At 36.1% G+C, this 23,770-nt stretch overlaps 4 protein-coding genes and 1 non-coding gene across 7 annotated transcripts; 3 read left to right on the top strand and 2 right to left on the bottom strand.

Moving 5' to 3' along the window:
- Nucleotides 1–356: 356 nt before the first annotated feature.
- On the top strand, nucleotides 357–2,333 carry LOC21386595 (60S ribosomal protein L13a-4). The gene is made up of 4 exons (XM_010111767.2): nucleotides 357–732; nucleotides 832–948; nucleotides 1,080–1,167; nucleotides 1,977–2,333. The coding sequence occupies exons 1-4, from the start codon at nucleotides 461–463 to the stop codon at nucleotides 2,118–2,120; spliced, it is 621 nt and encodes a 206-aa protein (XP_010110069.1). The 5' UTR covers nucleotides 357–460; the 3' UTR covers nucleotides 2,121–2,333.
- Nucleotides 2,334–3,951: 1,618 nt separating this feature from the next.
- TRNAS-UGA lies at nucleotides 3,952–4,033 on the bottom strand. The gene has a single exon. It is a non-coding gene; the product is annotated as a tRNA-Ser (tRNA).
- Nucleotides 4,034–5,386: 1,353 nt separating this feature from the next.
- LOC21386594 (probable LRR receptor-like serine/threonine-protein kinase At5g48740) lies at nucleotides 5,387–10,336 on the top strand. The gene is made up of 16 exons (XM_010111766.2): nucleotides 5,387–5,459; nucleotides 5,551–6,100; nucleotides 6,407–6,861; nucleotides 7,148–7,265; nucleotides 7,352–7,420; nucleotides 7,516–7,584; nucleotides 7,667–7,735; nucleotides 7,861–7,932; nucleotides 8,018–8,086; nucleotides 8,217–8,464; nucleotides 8,554–8,759; nucleotides 8,854–8,980; nucleotides 9,074–9,142; nucleotides 9,272–9,461; nucleotides 9,573–9,705; nucleotides 10,102–10,336. The coding sequence occupies exons 1-16, from the start codon at nucleotides 5,387–5,389 to the stop codon at nucleotides 10,312–10,314; spliced, it is 2,730 nt and encodes a 909-aa protein (XP_010110068.1). The 3' UTR covers nucleotides 10,315–10,336.
- Nucleotides 10,337–10,757: 421 nt separating this feature from the next.
- LOC112094207 lies at nucleotides 10,758–13,705 on the bottom strand. 2 transcript variants are annotated; one of them, XM_024174551.1, is made up of 10 exons: nucleotides 13,356–13,705; nucleotides 12,430–12,771; nucleotides 12,253–12,325; nucleotides 12,015–12,127; nucleotides 11,846–11,930; nucleotides 11,668–11,740; nucleotides 11,422–11,477; nucleotides 11,171–11,236; nucleotides 10,940–11,005; nucleotides 10,758–10,858 (listed from the first exon to the last, which is right to left on the bottom strand). In XM_024174551.1, the coding sequence occupies exons 2-10, from the start codon at nucleotides 12,639–12,641 to the stop codon at nucleotides 10,778–10,780; spliced, it is 825 nt and encodes a 274-aa protein (XP_024030319.1). In that variant the 5' UTR covers nucleotides 12,642–12,771; nucleotides 13,356–13,705; the 3' UTR covers nucleotides 10,758–10,777. The 2 variants fall into 2 exon arrangements, 1 of the variants encoding a protein (XP_024030319.1); XR_002903419.1 differs by having other exon boundaries at nucleotides 10,836–10,858; nucleotides 10,940–11,074.
- Nucleotides 13,706–15,244: 1,539 nt separating this feature from the next.
- On the top strand, nucleotides 15,245–18,919 carry LOC21386593. 2 transcript variants are annotated; one of them, XM_010111765.2, is made up of 3 exons: nucleotides 15,245–16,095; nucleotides 16,468–17,513; nucleotides 18,581–18,919. In XM_010111765.2, the coding sequence occupies exons 1-2, from the start codon at nucleotides 15,522–15,524 to the stop codon at nucleotides 17,229–17,231; spliced, it is 1,338 nt and encodes a 445-aa protein (XP_010110067.1). In that variant the 5' UTR covers nucleotides 15,245–15,521; the 3' UTR covers nucleotides 17,232–17,513; nucleotides 18,581–18,919. The 2 variants fall into 2 exon arrangements, with proteins under 2 accessions (XP_010110067.1, XP_024030321.1); XM_024174553.1 differs by having other exon boundaries at nucleotides 16,468–17,518.
- Nucleotides 18,920–23,770: the final 4,851 nt, after the last annotated feature.

Raw genomic sequence — 23,770 nt, 5'->3', positions numbered from 1 at the left:
CTCAAATTCTCAATTTGAGTTGTGAAACAAACATAGGCATAAAAATACATGGATTGAGAATTTTAATCTTTACTCAGTACCCTTTCATTAATATAAATATTTAACTAAAAAAAATATTAATTAAGAATAAATAGTAGAACTCAAGATAGACATGTTTAAGGGTATTTGTCAGGATTTCTAAAGTGTATTCGTCTAATTTACCCTCTGTCTAAAACGCGGTTGTCTGGCCCAACCCAATATTACCGTTACCAACAGCGACGCTGGACCCAACACAATTCGGGTTTCGGTTGACACTGAGTCCGGCCCAGAGTTACCATTTCACCCTGCCAGAAACCCTAGCGCTCAATTCTCATCCCTCTTATAGCCTCCATAATCAGACTTAGAAGAGAGAGAGAGAGAGAGAGAGATAGAAACCAGACACCCTAGACAGCGACACAGACCAGAGACGGGAAGGTCGAAAATGGTGTCGGGGTCGGGTATCTGCGCGAAGCGCGTCGTGGTGGACGCGAGGCACCACATGCTCGGCCGTCTTGCCTCGATCGTCGCGAAGGAGCTTCTGAACGGCCAGAAGGTCGTGGTCGTCCGCTGCGAGGAGCTCTGCATATCGGGAGGACTCGTGAGGCAGAAGATGAAGTACTTGCGCTTCCTCCGCAAGCGCATGAACACCAAGCCCTCTCACGGCCCCATCCACTTCCGCGCCCCCGCCAAGATCTTCTGGCGAACCGTTCGCGGGTCGGTCATCGCAATGCGAATCCGCCATTGCAATGGTTTCTGTTAATTTCGTTTTTCCACTGAATGATCACTCATTTGTGTTTGATTTTTTTTTCGCAGAATGATTCCGCACAAGACCAAGCGTGGAGCTGCTGCGCTAGCTCGGTTAAAGGCTTACGAGGGAATTCCGCCGCCTTACGATAAGATCAAGAGGATGGTCGTCCCCGACGCTCTCAAGTGAGTTTGATATTGATTTCTAGGGTCTTGAAGCAATTACTTGTTTTTTTTTTTTTGTTGTATCAAAGTTTCGTGTTTCTTTCTTCTTCTTTTTGTGTGTTTTGATTTTGGGTGAATTTGTGAATTATTAGGGTGTTGAGGCTTCAGAAGGGGCACAAGTACTGCTTGTTGGGTCGGCTTTCGTCTGAGGTTGGGTGGAACCACTATGACACCATAAGGGTAAGATATTGCTTTGTGGTTCTTATGAAATGGATTTTAGTTTTTGCTTCTAAGCTTATTTGCATTCGAATTTCTTAGTCCTGGCAATTTGGATTATATGTTTACTGATGATTTTAGCTTCTCTTGCTATTACACTTGGTTGCTTGAGACTTTAATGGAGAACTATGAGGTTTTATTGAAGTTGGTTTTCTTTTTTGGGCTAAGATATTCAATTTAGTAATGATAATAACAGTATATATCTGTTAAGTGAACTTCTGTCCGATGTTGGCTATTTATCTGTTAAGTGAACTTCTGTCCGATGTTGGCTATTTATCTGTTAAGTGAACTTCTGTCCGATGTTGGCTATTTATCTGTTAAGTGAACTTCTGTCCGATGTTGGCTTCCTTTATCCAGGCGTCTCGTTAGCTTTCATTGCTCAAAACTCTGAGACTTTGGTGCCGTACAATTTAATTTAAGTTTTTTTTAAGGATGATGTGAGTTTTATCCAAAATTCCAAGTAGAATTGAAATTTGAAATCTTATTCTTTCATTAACCTACAAATTTTTCTAGCTGGGAATGGATTAATTGAGCACATAGAGTGAATACTTGTAGCGTGTGTTCTTTAATTAGTTTAGAAATGATATTGATGTCACAGTTCTTGTTGATTCGTTCTAAATAAAGAACTTGGTTGAGATGTACGGTTGTTGTTTTTCCTTTTTTTTTTCCTTGGTCAAGTGTTGGTATAGAGTGAAGGTGAACCATCAATTTTGAAAGTTAGATTTTCCGTTTCAAAATGCGTCCCAAGATTTGAGATTTCTGTCTACTTGCAGGAACTTGAGAAGAAGAGAAAGGAGAGGGCTCAGTTGGCATACGAGAGGAAGAAGCAGCTGAACAAGCTAAGGACGAAAGCTGAGAAGGCAGCAGAGGAGAAATTAGGCTCCCAAGTAGACATTCTTGCTCCGGTCAAGTACTGAATATTATTACAAACTTGTTAGCGTCCTACAATTTTGTTGAGATTGTGTCTTTCTCTTCGGTTTTTAGTTTCTTTTCTTTGATCCAAAGACTTGGACCCCCCAATTCTGAAAGTTTTTGAATGACCACCTTGTTTTTCTGTTTCAGAGTGTAGAGTGTTTCTTATTCGACTTCTATATACTTCAGTCACAACCTGCAATTGCATTTGGCTTGCCTATTCGTCTTTTTTACTGTTATATTGATATGCTGATTTTGATTTTGGGGGTTGGCTCAAAAACATTGGCTAGATAAAGCCTGTGGGGTCCTCTCTTCAGCATCGTCTCCATTACGGCACTTTTGTTTTAGTCAAATGGTTGGATCTAATACCATGGGATAGCATTTCTATGGCTGTAAAGATTACCGCAGGCCCTCACTATGAATGAGCTGTACATTTTTTTAAGAAAATCCATCCCTTTTAGTGTTGGCGGTTTAAGGCATTTTAACGAATTGAAACCAAATTCTGGAGACAAAGCTTGTCCTTTAAATATGCTCTTCACTTTGATCGTTTCAACAATGTGTTAGTTACTTCAAGGTTTCAACAATGAGCTATTTACTTCAAAAGGTTTAAAAATAACGCTATTTTCCTCTGTATCCCTTTTTGTTTGCTAAGAAAATGATTGAACCTTATAGGACGGTACCACAGCCCAATACGTTAATTGTCTATTTGGACGTAGTTTGATTCAAATTCTCTCTTGCGACGGCTACTAGAGTGGAGATATTATTGCCGTTGCAGTCTTCTCTTCTTACCGGAATATGGTAGTTAAGTTTCCGTTTATTTTACTAGTTTGAATCACAATTTTAATTTTTATTATAGTTTTTATTATAAAAATTTAAATCAATTTTTATTGTTATAATATTTTTTCTCGTATAAATTTATTTTTTAATTTAAATTTTCAACTTGAACGAAATGGACGGTGGAATTCCAACAAACGCGATGCTTAAAACAAAGATTTTGATTAATTTTATGCAGGTTTGTGGAAAAACAACGATTTCAATTTCTGTAAGTGCAATAACAGCCTTGCGCAGGAACCCCCAACTCTTTAAAAAAACAAAACAAAACCTTGTGAATTGTCATGTGGGCTTGTCGTTTTTCATAGTTTCGGTCGACGTGATTGTTTGTTAGATTGACCAAATGAAAATAAGAAATTAGAAAAATAAAAAGAAAACAATTCGTCGACAGCAGGGATCGAACCTGATTAATTTTATGCAGGTTTGTGGAAAAACAACGATTTCAATTTCTGTAAGTGCAATAACAGCCTTGCGCAGGAACCCCCAACTCTTTAAAAAAACAAAACAAAACCTTGTGAATTGTCATGTGGGCTTGTCGTTTTTCATAGTTTCGGTCGACGTGATTGTTTGTTAGATTGACCAAATGAAAATATGTGGGATTGTCGTTTATTTTACTGGTTTGAATCACAACTTTAATTTTTATTATAATTTTTATTATAAAAATTTAAATCAATTTTTATTGTTATAATATTTTTTCTCATATAAATTTATTTTTTAATTTAAATTTTCAACTTGAACGAAATGGACGGTGGAATTCCAACAAACGCAATGCTTAAAACAAAGATTTTGATTAATTTTATGCAGGTTTGTGGAAAAACAACGATTTCAATTTCTGTAAGTGCAATAACAGCCTTGCGCAGGAACCCCCAACTCTTTAAAAAAACAAAACAAAACCTTGTGAATTGTCATGTGGGCTTGTCGTTTTTCATAGTTTCGGTCGACGTGATTGTTTGTTAGATTGACCAAATGAAAATAAGAAATTAGAAAAATAAAAAGAAAACAATTCGTCGACAGCAGGGATCGAACCTGCGCGGGCGAAGCCCAACAGATTTCAAGTCTGTCTCCTTAACCACTCGGACATATCGACGACATTCACTTAAACGATGGAAAATATATTATTAATAAGAAAGATCACAAATAGGAAAACAACTGATAAACTACCAAAGTAATGAAACAAAATATTCCTGTCATTAATCCATGAAGAAATTTGTCTGCTGCTCCGTTCATAAGATCCTAGTAGGCCCCAAAGTTGTGGATTTCGCTGCATGATAGTACTTTCCTTATTTCCTTTCCAAAAAAGATATGATAAGACTGTGGATTAGGTATGAAATTGGAAGCAAAGATAGAACACCACATGATATCATTGTTTTCATGCGGTCCTGTTGAGCATCCTATGCATCTCCCACTCATCTGGATTAAAGGCAAAACTTGGATTTCAAGCTTTGACTTATTATACTCCAAACATTTCCCTTTTTTCCTAGACTGAGGTCCCTACTTTTCCTTTTAACTAAGAAACTGTGGTACAATCCCTTGACCCTCCCTTGATATAAAAAGACAAAATTATTTTTATTAAATAAGCTCTACGATAATTTTAGGCTAATAGAAGTATATTATTTGTGTAGACATGTATTGATAGTGTAAATTCGGTTTTATACCGCTTGGAAATCTAGTTATTTACTTGTACCACTTTGGTGTAAAACTTAAAGACTAATATTTTCTAAAAAACGGTATATTCGCTCTATAAGTGGTATTCCTCTAATTTACCATGTATTAGTGTTATTATCGTTTGTGCCACCAATTGCTCAGTAGTTTAAGCTCTCACAATCCTCTTATACAAACGTATTGTTAGATTATATTCTTCATTGTATCTCCAATAAATCAATAAAATACAATTAATTGTCCTCAACTATAACTCCAAAGAAAAATAACAAGGAAAAAGATTTAACGACTAGGTTCACACCCCCAAGGTGTTAATTTTGTAATATATACATGGGGCAGTGTTCTTAGTCTTCATATCTTCAACCTAAAGTTGTCTATTGTCTTCAGGAGTCACTTTTCAACAACTAAATACAACATTAGTACTACTTTAACAGTGTGTTTGAAGCTACTATTTCTCACCAATCATAACTCATAATGACAAGTTGCCACTCCTTTCCCTGCCTTCATCATCACCTTGCTCCCCTCTACCTTGTCATGACTAACGGACTTTCTTTTTATCAAAGTTTCTTTTTCTTCACGTCTTTGAAATATATGCAGAACAAATCACTCTTACTCATTGCACTTCCATTATCAAATTGTCACTCCCACCCAAAGAAACGATCATTTTCCCTCAAACCCCATTTCCCTTTTCTTCTCTTTCCTCCCTTCAACTTTCACTCCATTGATCTTTTCAAATCGACACATTCTTCTTCTTGTTCCTGTTTCCACAACTCCTTACTCCATGGACCATTGGTGGGTGCGCTTCTTTTTGTTTTTTGGCTTTTGGGTACTAGTAGCTTTCAGTGATCAAGATGGTAAGCATTTTCTTTTGCTAATTTTTCATTTCTCTTTAGTGAGTCTAATTATATATATGTACTTATTCATGTGTATTTGAGTATTTTCCAGGTTTCTTGAGCTTATCTTGTGGTGGAACGACCAATTACACTGACACATCTGGTATCTCATGGATCCCAGACAGTGCATACATAAGCATAGGAAACACAACTTCCATTGACTACACAGAGAACTACTCTTCATCAACTGTCCCAGCTCGGTTTTTCCCGCTTTCGCAAGCTCGAAATTGTTATAGATTACCGGTAAAAAACATGTCATCCTTGGTTCTTGTTAGAGCTGAGTTTGTGTACAAAAACTTTGATGGGCGTGGGAAGGCCCCAGCATTCTATGTGTCCCTAGGAACGGCTATTCTTGGCAAAATGGACATGGCTAAAAATGATCCACTTATAGAAGAGTTTGTCTGGCCGGTGAACAATAAGGAAACGCTGTCGTTTTGTTTGCTTGGTGGTGGTGTTAGGCATAAGGGGTCTCCTGTTATTTCCTCACTCGAAGTCAGGCCACTGCCTGAAGGAGCTTACACAAGTGGCTTGAGAGATTTCCCTAATAAGTCACTTAGGAAGAGTTACCGAATCAACTGTGGTTACACAAATGGATCACTTCGGTATGGACTTTTCATCTTTTTGCACATGAAATTGGTGCCTTTTTTTTTTAAATCTTATTTTTACGATTTTATTTTCGCACTTCATTTATGTCACTATTACCTTACATCCTTCAGGCGAATATAGTAATTAATTACCTAATGGTTATGGCAGAAAAGAATCAAAGTTAGTCTTAATTATAATTTTTTTTTTTTTAGTGCTATAAAATATTAACCCATCTCATGTTTCACTTTGGAGACATGGGTGAAATTAATCTAATGAGATATCCGGGTTAGTTTTGACAATTAGTTTTTGTGTGAAAATTACAGGTATCCTTCTGATCCATATGACCGAATATGGGATTTTGATAACAACTTTACACCATCTCATGTCTCAACTGGGCTGAAGATTAAACTTAGCTTCAGTAGGTCTCAAACTCTTAAGGAGAGTCCCCCACCTAGCATTCTTCAAACTGCGAGAGTCTTGGCAAGAAGAGAAGTCATGACATATAATTTGCCTTTTGACACGCTCGGAGACTATTATATTATCCTCTATTTTGCTGGGATTCTTCCTGTTTCCCCTTCTTTTAATGTAATGATCAATGGGGAAATTGTACGGTCAAACTACACTGTGAAAACTTCAAAAGTTACTGCTTTATATTTAACAAGGAAAGGAATAAAGAGCTTGAACATCACACTCAAGAGCACAAGCTTCTATCCTCAAGTCAATGGAATTGAAGTGTATGAGATTATTGATATTCCCTTGGAAGCTTCATCAACCACAGGTGATCATATTATACTCTTCATACTCCATGATGTCACATAGATATTGGTAGCTTGAAATTTGATATTAGAGTACTTTTAGATATCCTAATTTGTCTTAACTTTTTAATACCAACTCACGTGACGGTGAGCTGTTATCTTTTCACTGATAGATGCAATTTTTCAATTTTAACTGGCGTCATGATAAAACACCTATCATAATGACTGCTCACATGCCTCGCCAATTGGTATTAAAAAGTTGAAATCTTTAGCATTATCCTTGGTACTAACTTCACTTCAATCTTTCAGTGTCAGCTCTTCAGGTTATTGAGCAATCTACTGGTTTAGACCTTGGATGGCAAGATGATCCATGCTCTCCTACGTCATGGGATCACATAGGATGTGAAGGAAGCCGTATCACATCATTGTATGTATCTTTATAACTAACAATTGGTTTTTCTTTCCCTCTCTGTTATCTTGGATTTGACTTGGATTGTGTTTTTCCTTTGTTAGGGAACTCCAAAATATCAATCTGAGGTCAATTAGTCCAACATTTGGTGACTTGCTGGATCTTAAAGCACTGTAAATTCTGTTTCACCACTCTAATGCTTAGACAAAAAGGTTATGTTTTCTCATACTAGACTATTTATATATTTCTGGTGTGGTTTTATGCTCAGGGATTTGCATAATACGTCGCTTGCTGGTGAAATCCAGAATCTGGGTAGCTTGCAACGTCTTGAGAAATTGTAATATCACGCCATTGGTGACTCTTTAACTTCTCTTTCTTAGGAATATAGTGACAAATATTGATTGAAATACTATTCGCAGAAATCTGAGTTTCAATCGTCTAACATCCTTTGGTTCAGAACTGGAGAACTTGGTTAGCCTTCAAATTCTGTGAGTTTCTTTAATGAGATGTTTTTATAAATTGGGGACTAACTGTAGGACATTTTAAACGTCAGGGACCAAAATATGATTTATCCGACCAAATATGAGTCCATTTTCCTTTTTTCTATGTGCAGGGACTTGCAGAATAATAGTTTAGAAGGAACAGTTCCAGACAACTTGGGAGAGTTAGAGAACCTTCATTTATTGTAAGCAAATTTTAGAATCTGCTAGAACACAAAATCTTATTCTTTTATCGACGAATCATTATTACCAAACTCAACATTTTTCCAGGAATCTGGAAAACAACAAGCTTCAAGGTGCCCTTCCAACATCTTTGAACAGAGATACTTTGGAAATTAGGTACTGGAAAACAACAAGCTTCAAGGTCACAATTTGTCATCTATATAAATATATATCTATATATATGTATTTGTAACAAGTCTCAGCATAGCATTCTGAAGCACCAAACCAACCAACCAATTCCATGCAGAACATCAGGAAATCTGTGTCTTTCTTTCTCCACGATGACGTGCAATGACGTGTCATCCAACCCCTCAATTGAGACGCCCCAAGTCACCATCTTCACCAAAAAGCGGCACTCAGCTTCTTCTGGTTTAGACCACTTAGCCATTATACTCGGCGTTACTGGTGGAGCCTTGCTTGCTTTCTTCTGTATCATCATTTTGATACTCTTGTACATGAGGAAGAAGAGAAGGTCTCAAGTTACATACACAGGAAGTACGTGAATTTGTAATAAAAACATGCTTTTTCTAATAGTTCTAGTTCTTTCATTCTTGCTTACTTAACATTTTTTTTTTCGGTCATAGGGGCGACAGCAGATATTCGAAACTGGAATCCAGAAAAGGTTTTCACTTACAAGGAAATAAAAGCAGCAACCAACAATTTCAAGGAGGTTATTGGGCGTGGTAGCTTTGGATCAGTTTACTTTGGGAAGCTGCGAGATGGGAAGCTCGTGGCTGTGAAAGTGCGGTTTGATAAGACTCAACTTGGAGCTGATTCTTTTGTCAATGAGGTTTGCTGTCTGAAGTCCTATATTAGTTTGTCTTAAATTTCTGTCCTCTAACAGAATGACCTTATTTTCTCCAACATCTTGGCATTGTTTTTAGGTGTGTCTCTTGTCACAAATTCGCCACCAAAATCTTGTGTCTTTGGAAGGGTTTTGCCACGAATCAAAGCAACAAATACTTGTTTACGAGTATCTTCCTGGAGGATCATTGGCTGACCACCTCTATGGTATGTCAAGCGCTACGAATTTGTAGAAAGGAACTTTGATCGCATTTTTTGTTAAAGCATTTCTCTTTTACACAACTGGAGTTAATCCTTCAGGTACAAATAGTAGAAAAGTTTCACTGAGCTGGGTTCGCAGACTGAAAATTGCTGTGGATGCTGCAAAAGGTTTTTCTTTTTCTGCTCTCTCTCTCTCTCTCTTTTTCTCTCTCTAGGAACATCACATAAGAAACAAATAAAAAATCAAAATTATTAGTCTTCTTTTATGATAAGTTTGAACCTTATTTGTATTGATAGGACTGGACTATCTCCATAATGGAAGTGAACCGAGAATTATACACCGCGATGTCAAGTGTAGCAACATTCTTTTGGATGTGGAGATGAATGCAAAAGTTTGTGATTTTGGCCTCTCTAAGCAAGTGACTCAGGCAGATGCAACCCATGTGACCACAGTAGTCAAGGGCACTGCTGGTTATCTCGATCCCGAGTAAGATTTCCTTCAAACTTCTCAGTTGCCGACCTCGCAGTTTTTTTTTTTTTTTTCCTTTCAAATTAGGTTGGTTTGTTTTTGACATTGTAAATAATATATGATATGCAGATACTATTCCACCCAACAGTTGACAGAGAAGAGTGACGTATACAGCTTTGGAGTTGTGCTTCTTGAGCTTATTTGTGGGCGAGAACCACTGACCCACTCTGGAACTCCTGACTCTTTCAATTTGGTTTTATGGGTATGAACAAACAACCTCAATTTCCCCATTCTGTTTCTGCTTTTTGGCTAATCCAATTTATTCAGAACAAAAAGCATCTATGCTCTGAAAATTAGCTCTACTCCTCAAGATTCTGGAGTCAATTTCACTTATACTACTCATACCCCTTATTATAAGTCACATATTTTGACATTCTGACAATTTTTGATACAATGATATAAAAATTTACAGAACCTGACGGTACAAAGTAAAACAAAGTTTTAAGAGCAGATTTCACAAGTAAAAATTCAAAAGTTGCTTGGAGACCTACCTTTATTGTTCGAAGCACACAAACAAAACTAATCCAAGTATTTAAGATTTTTTCTTTTTCAGGTACAAGTCTAACACTAGAAGAGGTTTTGGTTTGAGTGAGTGCAGGCCAAGCCATACTTACAAGCAGGTGCATTCGAGATAGTGGACGACAGCTTGAAGGGAAGTTTTGATGTGGAGAGCATGAGAAAAGGAGCCTCGGTTGCTATTAGGTCAGTGGAGAGAGATGCAACAAGGAGACCTACAATTGCTCAGGTGTTGGCTGAGCTCAAAGAAGCCTACAGTCTTCAGTTATCTTATCTGGCATCTCACGACATGTGAGTTGATGACGCCCTGTTGGAGATTTTGGAAGCATTTATCATACATTACTTCACCTTAAAAACTGGTGCAATGTGGTACTAAGATACAGTTTTTTTACCATTATATATGTACACACACACACAGACAATATTATACACACACACATATACAAACTGGTAGAAGAACTACGAAGCATTTTAATTATTGTTAAGAACGAGAAACAACGTAATTTATATAGCACTCTATTGTTGTTTATTCTGTTTATATAGTTCCAAATGTGCCATGTAAAAAAGCCATTATGGTATTCTTCTTGTTATATCTGTACAACTCAAAGAAAAGGCATCAAGTGGATGATTATTCAACAGCTTTAATCGCAATGGCCATCCAAAAAATTGAATCTATCAGCTATCTCTTTATTCTTTTGTATAATGCCTTCCATCCTCTACTCAGGGAACTCCAACATGAGTTGTGTAATAGAATCTGGCTAGCTAGAGTACCGGCGTTTCATGAAAAGAAACAATGCTGTTGAAGCAGCCAGCGCGTACGGAAAAATAGTCCAAATTCCCTGTGTGATAAAACAAGTCAGATCCACATGATTCAAAATTTAACTTCATGGTATAAAAAAATATAAAATGCATTTGCATACCACAACTGTTGCCACTGTAGCAAGGGCAAGTAAGGGGCGCTCTCTCATCAGGAATCCTATCCCCAACTGTTGTCAGGGGGAGGAAAAAAGAATGGTTAATTACCAATCTTACTTGGGACAGAGAAGGGGAAAACTCTACAAAATGGAGACAGAAAAAAGAACAATTTTCCCCACATTAAAATCCCAAAGATTAAAGTTTTGAATTCTGTTCCAAAATGGACCCAAACAAACCTGAATTGGAAGAGTGATCAACCCACCACAACAAACTCCAGCGAAGAAACAATCTGGGGATATCCCCTGCATTAAGATAAAGGCACATAATCTCCTAGACATGAGCCTGAATGTAAGAAAAAGATGCACTAGAACCCAAACTAGCCTCATTTTGTAACATATTTTTTGAAGTGTTTGTAGGTGCTCTATCATTAATGTATCAAGCATGAAGGGGTTACTGGGAATTTAGGCAGTGATAACTAGATACTAACCAATGCCCCGGCCAAAAAAGCTGTTGGGTTTCTCACTCCCAGGGAAAATCGTTCAACTGCAAAAATAAAATGCGAAAATGTTACAAAGATGATAATATGATTAAAGCTTGCATGGATTGCTCTTGCATGCTTCATGTATGGAAAGTCGACATTTGTAAAACGTGCTTTATGGTTATTGTATCCTTTTTCTTTTCTTTTCTTTTCTTTTTCATCAAGCATAAATGATGCAAAGCTCTTAGAGCTTACCAAAACCAATGAGATTGCCATATTTTTGAACCGCACGAGTTATGCTCAAAGCTCTCTCTTTGCCAATCCCCAACTGTATCCATCATCATTCATCAGGAAAAGAATATAATAAAAAGAAAGTCAATGCTTTAAGAGCTTTGCCATTGTTCCTTTTAGAACTTAGACGACCAGAACTAACCTTTGAACAAACATCATCAGAAGCCCCCGACCGCCGGAAAAGCATTCCAAAGTAAAACGGTATCAAGTCGCTAATGCACACTCCCCTAAATATTGAAAATTTGATATTTCAATACAAGAAGATGTGGGATAGTAATTGCTACAAAGCTTATGATATAGAGGCCACTAACCAGTACACCCACAAAATTGTTGATGTAATATATCCAGCATTCCTAGAGAAAGATTCAGCAAAAGACTGCCATGTCCCGTCCAAAGACAGCATCCGCGCTAAAGATATGCCAACCTAAACCATTTAACTAAAATATGAATCCAGGCAAACAACGAAACCATGAAAGTCGCAACTTCACTAAAACAAACAAGAAAATTTCTTGAGCTTGTGAAACTGAAGTACCAGAATAGAGGACAGACCCAAATATTTAAAGCTTCTTCACTGATGAAAAGACCAAAACCAGCAGCCATAAGAAACCAAAAGTAAATCCACCTGCAATGAAATTCATTCTCACACACTTGCATAAGATGTAATTATTTAAACAAAAAAAAAAAAAAAAAAGAAGAAGCAAAGTGAGCAACAAAACTGGAATATACCCAGGTGCATATTCAGGCAATAATATTCTGTACCCAAAGGCTTTGAAGGCGAAACCAACAGGAGGTGAAGCCATTACTGAAGAGGATGAACTTTCAGGGAGAAACTGAAACCCGAGTGAGGATCCAAGAACAGGCCTTTTGACACCAATAGAGATTAGTGTGATTGTTGCAGCAATGCCCACCACAATGGCAATTTTAGCCAGAAATGACATCCCAGCACCGGGCTGAGTATTTTTATCATTTCCAAGAACCGTATGAGATATTTTGTCTTGACCATCTGCAACTTCTTTTGACGTTGCAGCCCCATTTTTTTCTGCACCTTCCTGCTGTTAACTTCTTATCCTGTGATTAAGCAACAAATGACAATTGAAATAGTGACAATAGACCAACAATGGCAGAAAGATAACCACGAAATTGAACTTTGAAAGCATTTTCTGCGCAAATTAAAATGATAAAAATATTTTTGAAAAAAAAAATGATAGAAGAGATGCTTACAAGCTAGAACTACTAAAGAGCTATAGTGCTTGTAATTGTGGACAAAATCCAAAATTGACTGAGAAAAATATCAGATTTTGGAGATGTGAAATATATTAGAGGAAAAAGAACTCATGAGCAACTCTTCAACTTCACCAAGGAAAAGAAAAAAATGCTGTCTCCATTTATTATTTTGGAAATACATCTAGTAACGAACATGATGTCTCAATTAGTTTTGCGTAGAAATAGTTCCTTTCTATTTTTTTTCCTAACAAAATTTGTCAGAAAATATCCGTAAATCAAACTTAACAACTGAAATTATTTTCAAAAAGAAAAAATTACTGAAAAGCTTTCACTATTAGCACAGTTCTACCAACTCGCCTTTTTTATTTTATTTTTAATCTCAGCAAACAAACACCATATTGATAGGCAAGCAAACGAAATGAACTGACCTGAAAGTTTGGGGTCTAAATAACCGGAAAACTAATTTTTCTATATTCTCTCCGCAAAACAACCTACGACGGACATTGGAACAGCTGGAGTGCCTCACAGGTGGTCTGTTGAACGGTTTGGACATCTCCGCGGGCCGGAACAGCAACGATCCGTGCGTCAAAACTGCCATTGGAGACATTCTCGAGCTCCGTTGAGCGCTGTCAGAGCCAGAAAAACGATGCAGCTTTGGGTGATTCTAGAAGGTCTGGGAGTAGCTTCACAGGGCCAGAGAGATGAAGAGGCTTTGCTTCCACTTCCATTGTTTGAATGGTAAGAGATGTGAGGACGGGCATATACTTTTAACGCCCGAACAAAGATACCTGAAGAAAGGTTTGTGGCCAATAAATGGAAAAAGTTAGAACTTCATTGATTGGATCGTTTTTGTTCATTTGCTGGAAATAATTAAACGTATTTTCACTCTAGTACTTATAAGTTGTCCTTTTATTCAACAAACATGAAACTAAACGAAGGGAAATTCACATCTTTTCTTGCAATATTATTTTTTTAACCTAACTTAAATTATTAGTTTGTAAGGTAAAATATATATATATATATATATATATATTAGGGAGAAAGAGAAAAATAGATCAAAACTTAGGATGAATTAAAATTAATAGGCCAATAGTTTACATAAGTTAATAAATATGCCAAATTATTGTTTTCATCCATAACTTGTTTGGTTATGAACCATAACTTGACAAGTTATTGTCCATAACTTGTCTGACTATGAACCATAACTTGACAAGTTTGTCCATAACATATCTGGTTATGAACTTGACAAGTTATGACCTATTAATTTCTATAACTAAAAATTGACCTATATACTTTTTTAAGCTTTTCATATTAACATATTTTTTACTATTTCCCTATATATTAGTGAGTATGTTAAACTAATTGGGCCTCCAACAAGATGTTACACTATTATTAGGTCAAAATTTGTATTTTTTACTTTTAATTAATAATTTTTTAATTAAATAATTATATTAATAAAAAAAATAAAAAATAAACATTTAAATTTGTGCACTTATGAAGGTAAATTCTATAATTTTCTTTTGAAAATAGCGTTCAGAAATAATGTACTGCACTTACTTATCAATGTGATTTTTAGAAGAAATAGAAGTCTACCAAACTCAATTTGGGGAATTAACATACAACTTGCAATGTGTCTTCCACAGTTTCCATCATTTTTCTTTAAAAAGGCCGCTTAAGACAAATTATTATCCAATCTGATTAAGCAACTCAACGAATCACGTGAAATTTTTTAGTAAAAAGAGAGAATAATTGATGTGACGCGTGGTCTAGACGAGCGCTGAGCGCGTGAAAGTTTTACTTCTGAAGTCTATTACGGCGTTCCCACGTGTGACGGCTTTGGCGCGCAGACATATTTTCATTTAAGACAACTACCTAAAACGACGCCGTCACAGCCGCCAAGTCGGTAAAAAGGCGCCGTCACAGCCGCCAAGTCGGTAAAACGGCGCCGTCACTGTGGCAGTGTGTGTACTTTCCCATTGCAAGGCCATGATTGCTCCGACTTCCGACCTTGAAACTAAACCGACCTTTCTACTAACGTGGAAGCTCCACGAAAACGCTTCCAAAGACCTCCACGATCTTGCTTTAACGCTTGGTGGGTTTTCTGTTTTTTTCTTTAGAACCGTTTTTCATTCTGTGTTTTGATCTTGAATTCTCAGTAAATTTTCTGGGTCTTTTTTTTTTTCCTGGTCAATTCCAACTTCGTACTAACTTTTTAATTCCATGTTTTGATCTAGCTTGCTTTGACACTAATCTTTTCATATTCACTTTTTGCTTTCTATAACTTTTCTCTTAATATTTATATGAGTAAGCATGTTTATATTAATCAGCTGCAACATTCTAGAGAATCTCGGATCATCTTTTCGAGGGTTTCGTAATCATCATGCACTGTTTTAATAAGAACCACGGGTTATAAGTTAACTATACTTTTTCCAAAAAAATAATTTTGTTCTGGAATACAAATTATTGTACTTTTATTTTTTGCTCTCTAAAATATTTTGGTAACCAAAGGCTCACAAATTTTCTCGAATTCTCCGCTTGTAATTATTAGTTGCTGAGACTTCTGTAGAAAATCTGGGATCTTGGTCTCGAGGATCATGGCTTGGAAAGAAATTCGTCCATGGACGTTATGTGGTCTAATAGGAGCCTTTATTGATCTTTCTTTGGCTTATTTCGTGCTCTGCTCGTCGAGTTTTTTCTTCTTTCCATCGAAGTTTTTAAGTATTATTGGACTTCGTTTGCCATGTCCTTGCAAAGGATTTTTGGGGTATCAAAATGGCAATTTTTGCTGGCACAGATTGCTTATTGATTGGCCTATTAGAAAGATCCATGCAGTTCAATTGTTAGCCAAGAGTAGGTTCCCTTTCGATTTGGTTTGGTTTAGAGACGTGAAATGCGGAAATGGGGTTGTTGAGTTGGGAGGTGACGGAAGTTCTAGCTCGTTTTCCGGTTCAAGGAATCAAAATCTCGCTGATAGAGAAAGTGGGTGTGAATATAAAGGAAAGAGGGCTGTGAATTTTAAGCAAAGGTCCGGGATTCGGCGGCGTAGGCGGGCTAATCTCGCATATGGGAAACTTGCTTCTGTTATGTCATATGGTAATTTCAGAGAAATGAAAGATAGATATGCTGAAATCTTAGGTCCCTTAAGCAGGAGAGAAGACGGTCCCCAGGGTAAGTGTGGAAGATCTAGTCAACTTGTTTTGTTGTCTTCCTTAAGTAGAATATTCCTGATCAGAAGCTTTGCATCTTTTAGGTGTTGATTATTTAGCTATTTTTTTTGGGAATTTTTGAATTATAAATGTGGCTATTTCTGGTTGAATATGAAAATTAAAAAGTTTCTCTCTTGTTTGAAATTTTTGTTTTGGATGGACAAAAAGCTCCTTGAACATTTAAATTGGGTTGTATAAGCTTGCTAAATATGGAACCTTTTTTTCCCCCATTTTGGTCTCGCCTTTATGAAACACCTTTTTAAGCTTTAATTGTTCTAACTTTTAAGGTGCTTGCTTAATTTTGTTTGCTGATTCTTTATGAACGTCCTTTCAGATGGTATAACTGCGTCAAATGGAAATTATAAGGGTGAAGGGACTTGCCATGGTTTTGAATTGAGTGGATCATTCGGTGAAAGTAACGATGCCTATAAGAATTCAGTTTGGTTTGAAAACTACATTGATGATGCCGGGGAAAAAAAATCCATTGTTGGATCTGAATTTGATAAGATTAGGATGTTGGAGCGAGCTCTTAAGGAAGAGAAAGCTGCTTCAGCTGCTCTTTACGTTGAGCTGGAGAAAGAGAGAGCTGCTGCGGCAACTGCTGCAGACGAAGCGATGGCCATGATATCCCGTCTTCAAAAGGACAAGGGATCGATGGAAACCGAAACCAGACAATATCAGAGGATGATAGAGGAAAAATTTGCATATGACGAAGAAGAGATTGAAATTTTGAAAGAGATACTTATCAGGAGGGAGAGGGAGAATCATTTTCTGGAGAAAGAAATTGAGATATATAGGCGTATAAGCAATACAGGAGACAATCAGTCAAAAGGCAACATTAGTGATGCATTGGACGAATCGGAACAAAGACCTGTATCGTCATTTTCTTCAAGCGCAGGTCCAGAAATGGTGTTGGACAAGACTGTCGCTGCTAAATCCCATTATGATCAAGATATGGAAAGCAATGCAGATTCTCCTTCAAGCCATGAGCTTCCATATGTTGATAAGGAAAGCCATTCTAACGGACATGACTTGATTAAGGAAAGAGTCCTTGAAGAAGACCATTCTGATGGAAGTCACGACGTTGATGAAAAATGAAATAGAAGTGAAAATTACACCTGAAGTTTGGCATTTTCGTTTCTTTCTTTCGATGATTCCTGATACTGGCTTGCTTATTTGGACATTCTGGACAGGCGTTGTGTAATATTAAGAAATTGTGTATAAATGCACAATCGAAGTAGAAAACTGAGCCTAACAATACGTGAAAAGGGTTATTAGCAGGGGATACCCAAAACTCTGAGTATTAACTTTGAGAATTCCTTGTCTGCAGTAATTAGACTGAGGTTGAAGATTGATACCAGGCTTGCTTTCTTCATCTTTGTATGGTAAAGTCTTTCCATTTATTTTCTTCGCAGTTTAAGTAGATGTATCGCGCTTTATCTTGGTTATTTGAGAACTCTGTTGTTGCCTGTTTTTAATGGTGTAGACTGTAACCAAAAAAATGATAGGACGAGGTATCATCCTTAGTAACATAGACAAATGCATCTAGGTTATTTCACAGTCACATCCTAAATATAAAACAATTCGATCATCATAATGTATCGAACTATTAAAGTAAGGAACAAAACATGAAGGGTAGTGCTAAGGATACCAACTCTAATCCTAACTTTTTTTTACCAACTTTCATGGCAGTAAGTTGTTTTCTTTATTCTTTTCAACAGTAAATGTAATCTCATATTATTAATTGTCCCGTCAAACTTTTGCAAAGATGTTGATACGAAGAACTCCTATACCACATAAGCCGATACAAAGAAGTTGGGATTAAAGTTGGTGCTCCTTGCACTATTGAACCAAATTTATTCTATTATTGAGTTTTTAGTCAAACTTTTCTTTCGGTACTAAACTGAAAAGGTTTTTTTTTTTTTTTCTCTTTCTTTTCTGTATTTGATTGTTTCTTTGTTTATGTTAATCTGATGAAGATTTAGGGCCTCTAGCCCTGAGATCTAGTGATTGCGGGCTTGATTATGTCTTCACTGTGGTTTCCGTCTGCATCTTTCAGTTTTCCCTTCGCACGTCCCGTTACTTTGAAAAAAGAAAAAATGTCATTCTTTCTCATCTGGACACAAGTAAGCTTGTCCATCAAATTATTGGACTTACGATGCCCAAGTGAGAAACATTTCTCGATGTTTCCATTTAGTACACCCATTAAATCTGGCAAGTGGCAAGTGCTGTTCACTGTGACGTTCTCTTTTTCTCAATAGATTTTACATTACTGGTAAAGATCCAGCGTGAAATACAATATTGCTGTAGGATGAAACTCTGAGATCTCTTGGTACTTTATTATATATAGATGAAGAAAGAGTGATAAGCCTGTAGAAGAAATATGGAAACTCCTCGTTATGTACATCTACATAACCACTGCTTTCATTTTGTCCTTTTATTTGCAGGTGAACTTGAAAAATTCTGCTGCGGAATTTAGTCTTGGCCCGGGAATCCTATGGTGTTGAAACTGCCTGAATTCAATCAAGTACGAAGGTTGTTAAATGTCCGAATAAACAGCGATTAGCATAATTAGTTGGTGGTTGCCTGTTAATTTGTAGATATATCTTAATCTTTTCAGCTTTAGTTGATCAGAATAAAATGGTGTCGAAGTCCTTAAAGCTGGTTTTTTTTTTTTTAAATTAACTGTCCCACCTTGTCTTGTCCCTTGGCAGACAGAGAAAAAGAGGAAAATGCCCTGTGAATCGATCTATCATTATTATTATTCGTATGCCAAAGAATATCAAACCCTTGCAATTATTGTCTTTATAAAAAGCTTGTCATTCAAATGGAGATGGGTAACTTTGCAGTGAGCTCGGTTGGTATAGATGTCTCTTTTCCTTCATTTCATTTCAATCTTGTGCTAGACTCATAAAAGAAAACTGTAGTCTTCGGGCTATAGTATTAAAGATATGGATGATATATGTTTTCACTATGTCAGAATTTATATGGGAGTTTTTCTAATAGCAAAAAAAAAAAAAGAACTATTAGTAATTATATACTTTCAGTCATTCTATTATGCATATTTTTTTTCAACCAGATGTGATTTTGATCAGATTTAATGATCAGAAATTAACCCCACCGGTAGAGAGATTTTATCAGAGAAAGTTTCAATTTATAGAAAGATAAATTTTACTACGTTGAGAAGAATTCTCGGTACCAATACTTGAAATTGAAAAATAAGATGATACTGTTGTGAAGTTTAATAACGAATTGCAACTTTTGAATCCTAAAATTGTAAAATGAAATGATGAACTTGCTAATCAGCATCAGTATGGTGAATTAGACTCCCAGTATCATAGAGCGACCCTCATAGAAGAAGCAAAAACTCAGATTTTGTCGAGAGAATTCTCCAATTTTGGTGCTGAAGGAAAACACTCACGTTGATTGTTGGTCATCTTAGAGTCAACAAAGTTTCACGTGCTATAAAATCTGCAACAGAAGAAAGACAAATTGAAGTCCCTGCCTAGGCGATGTCCCTCCTCATGATAACATGCTTGATTCACGGCTATGGCATGATTGAGAATAAAAATTTACGGGGTGTTTGGTATGAAGATTCGTATCATAATTTATAATTTGTATTATGATTTGTGATTCGTTACAGTATTTTTTCTCATAAAAAATACATATAAACTGAAAATAATTTTAAATTAATAAATTAAACGTCATTGTCAAAATAATATGTAACTATTTTGACAATTTACCTTTATCAACGTAATCAACGGATAAATTGGGTTGGGATGACATGGACATGGAAAAATAATGGGTAAAATATATCTTTTCCTTGCCCATTATATGAGTGGATAGGTTTTTAACTTTTAACGTTTGTTACTTGCTCTTTTGAGTTTTTCTTGGCACGTGCATGAGCATTGTCTTTAACCCAAATCTAACTCCGAAGCTTCCGTGGCTTGTCTTCTTGTGACTCGTTGCCGTGTCAAAACTCGTTTGGTACTTTCTAGGTTTTATTTTTTATTTCTTTTTTTTTAGGGAGGTACCTTCTAGTTTCTACTATATATACACACACAGAAAATTGTTGATGATATATATATATATATATATTTCTACATGGTGTGAAGTCTGTTAAGAAGAAATGAAATCATATCTTGACACATTTTATTTTATAGAGATATATGTACATTTTAAATTTCAGTTATTAAGTTATGAAAATAAATAATTCGAGCAATTGAAAAAAAAAAAAAATCGGCTACTGCATCTATAAAAGTTCAAATAATTTCAACAATTCAAATATATATTTTTTTCAACATTTTCACTGAGATTTGAACTGAACACGTGATAAATAAGAAAAAAAAAGAAAAATAAATGTACATAACCTTATTGTGATAAATTATGATTCAAAGTGGTCCCCAATTGTATTGAGGATGTTGTCCCATGAATTGCTTGTTTAGTAAAAGTTGAATTTTCCTTTAAAAAAAGAAATTTCGTTGGTGTTTTCTCTTTTTTAAAAATATCAGTATTTTTTATTTATCAGTCTTTAAATTTGTATTATTTTTTTAATATAATTTAACTTTTAATCATATTTAATATGTATCCAACATCTAATAAGTAAGAAATACTAATGTCTTAAAAAAAAGAGGACACCCGAAAAAGTTTCTTAAAAAAAAGGGTTAGATCTAGAAGTTTGTGATTATACGTAAGCACAAAGAAAAAGGGTTAAAAAAAATGGGTTGTGGCCTTGAGATGGAAAATGTGATTACACATAAGCACATAGAAAAAGAAAGAAAAAAGTAAGTTTCTAGATCTTAGAAGGTCAATATCTCGGCGTCATTCAGAACAAGGCAAAGAGAAAAATAAAAGGACAAGAAAGAATATCGTTTTCTCAATACTTTTCTATAAAGTCGTTATTTCATTCATTTTTTTTTATTTATTTGATGTTTTCCATATTCTGTTGAAGGAATGTAATTTCTTCTTGCAAATTGGCCGTCACAATATCTAGCGAAGTCCTAGGATGCCATACTATACGAATGTACTTTGCTTTACACGGACGTGCCATCTCTCAAAAGAAATCTTTTATAATCTTTTCTCTCAATTAGGCTAATTAGGTTTTTAGGGTTGGAGGTAGAAACTTTGTCTGTGTTTGGAGTTATTTTTATTTTTATTTTTCACATTTTTTTAGAAAGAAAAAATATAAATGGGAGAGAAATGATGTTTGGCACAATTAAAGACAAAAAAATTTTCATTTCCATTTTCATACAAAAAATAAAATCATTTTAAAACGAGTTCCAAACAAGTCTCTTCTAACTAGAAATGTTTGTTACATATAGTGAAGTAGACCAAGTAGCTATCTTTTGATTCTTTTATAGTCCCCCTAGCTTTTCGTTTTTAGGCCGGTCGGTACAAATACAATTCACAAATGATTTTAAAAAAAAAAAAAAAACAAATAAGTCAAAGGTAATATATAAAAAGAATATATATATATATATAAGTAAAGTCTCAAGTTCAGCGATCGCATGCTCGGATAAATTACATTGTTTCTTTAAAAATATAACTTTTTTTATGGCTGTATAACACTCAAATCTACATGTGTTTAATTATACTTATTGAATATTACACTATAACAAATTAAGTGTTACACAAACATCAAATGATGTTACACAAATATACAAAATATATATATATATAAGTGTCGTCTAGAACTGTAAGTTTGGTTCGGACTAAACTAGTTTGTTCGAGACCCGTAACTATTAGCCTTTTCAGCTCAAAAATTATTTAGGTTGGCCCGGCCTGGTCCAAACACCATCTTTTTCAATATTTTTTTGAAAATATTTTATAAATTTTGGGTCAAACCAAAGTAGTTTTAAGCCTTTCAGACTTTAAGACCGAATTGGACTATCCCTTTCTTGGGCTGAAATTTCCATTTAGGTCATCGAGTCCCGGCCCGATCTACTCAAACTCTTACCTCTAGTGCCCTCCGGGTGCTAAATTTAAGACAATTTTCGGCCCCGTTCATTTCACCGATTCGAGTTTTACTACAATAAAAATCTCTCAGAAACAGTCACAACTAACTTTTTTGCTCAGTAAAAAGCTCTCATATAAAATCACATTTCAACTCGAATTAAATACTCGAATCAGCGAACTAAACATGCCTTTCATATATCTACGTAGATTTACGAATATCCATGCGTGAACCAGTGTTGACTGAGATCTTTAGTGGGGTCCCCACACTAGGTAAGTATAGAGTTGTCAAATGGGTTGGGCTATCCATGGACGGCTCGGCCTAGCCTGTAACAGTGTCGGATTTGGCACGGCCCGGTACGGTACTGTTACGGGCCGTGCCGGCCCGGCATGTTTGATGGGCTAGGGCTGGGCCTCAGTTTCTTAGCCCGCGGCCCAAGCCCAGTTCGGCCCAAGCCCAGATTCAGCCCGGCCCAGACCCGCGAAGGGCCCTAAAGCCCGTTCAAATTATTATCGTTGGCCTCTTCGCGGGCCCAACGGTCACAATCCAAAAACCCTACAAAAATCCCCTATAAATACCCCTTAATTCCACCATTAATCCCACACAATAATTCACTCTCAACTTCTCGTCTCCCTCTCATTCTATCTCTCATATTGTCTCTTTGATTTTGATTCTAAGCTTTTTTCTCGCGATCACTCATTTTCTTGCTCTTTCATTTATAATGTTTAAGTTCAATCAATTTCCAGAAAATGGCCGCATCAAACTTTCCTGATTTCACTGCTCTTCCTGAGCTTGGTGATAAGCCATTTTCGAGGATGAAATGATGCCTCCCAACCCCACCCCCATTAAACCAGAAAATGCTCTGGTAGATAATGCTTCAGTGCACAACGAGGAAGTTGGAGAACGCACCAGGAGAAAAAGACCACGAACTTCTCTTGCATTGCAACATTTCACAGAAGAGCCCCGACCAAATCTAAAAACAGGTGAAATAGAAATTCGTGCGGTATGTAAGTATTGTAAAAAACACTTTTCTAATAAAAATAGTGGGAGTACTGGTCATCTGGATATACATTGAAAAGTATGTCTACCGTTGCATCAAGGTGGGAGTGTGGACTCCCGCCAACAAACACTATCACTCACATCACAGGGGTTGTAAAATTTTACATATGATGCACAACGTGCTCGTGAGGCACTAGCTAAATTTCTAGCTAGTGCCGAATTACCTCTTTCTTTTGCAGATCATGCGTCATTTAAAGAATTCATACAGACCACCTTTTACCCACAATTTAAACGGGTAAGTAGAAACACAACTAGTTCTAATTGCATGAAAGTATTTTATGCAATGAGACAATCTCTTGTTGATAATTTTAAGACTTTTAATGCTACTGTATCGTGTACTTCTGATCTATAGGAGGGGTGCAATAAAACTGGATATTTATGCGTCACAGCGCATTATGTTGATGACGAATAAGTTTTACAAAAAAGAATAATAGGTTTTCATTTATGTCCATATCCTCATAACGCATCAGCTATTTTTGGTACATTAATGGAAATTTTTTGGTTTTATGGGATAGAACATAAAGTTTTAACTATTACTTTTGATAATGCATTAACTAACACAACTGCAATTAACATGTTTAAACGTAGTTTAAAACCAACGTTTGAGGGGGGGGGGGGGGGGTTT

Source organism: Morus notabilis, unplaced genomic scaffold (assembly GCF_000414095.1).
Source record: "Morus notabilis unplaced genomic scaffold, ASM41409v2 Scaffold1736, whole genome shotgun sequence".
NCBI classification, from domain to species: domain Eukaryota; kingdom Viridiplantae; phylum Streptophyta; class Magnoliopsida; order Rosales; family Moraceae; genus Morus; species Morus notabilis.
This window is presented reverse-complemented; position numbering and strand designations above follow the sequence as displayed.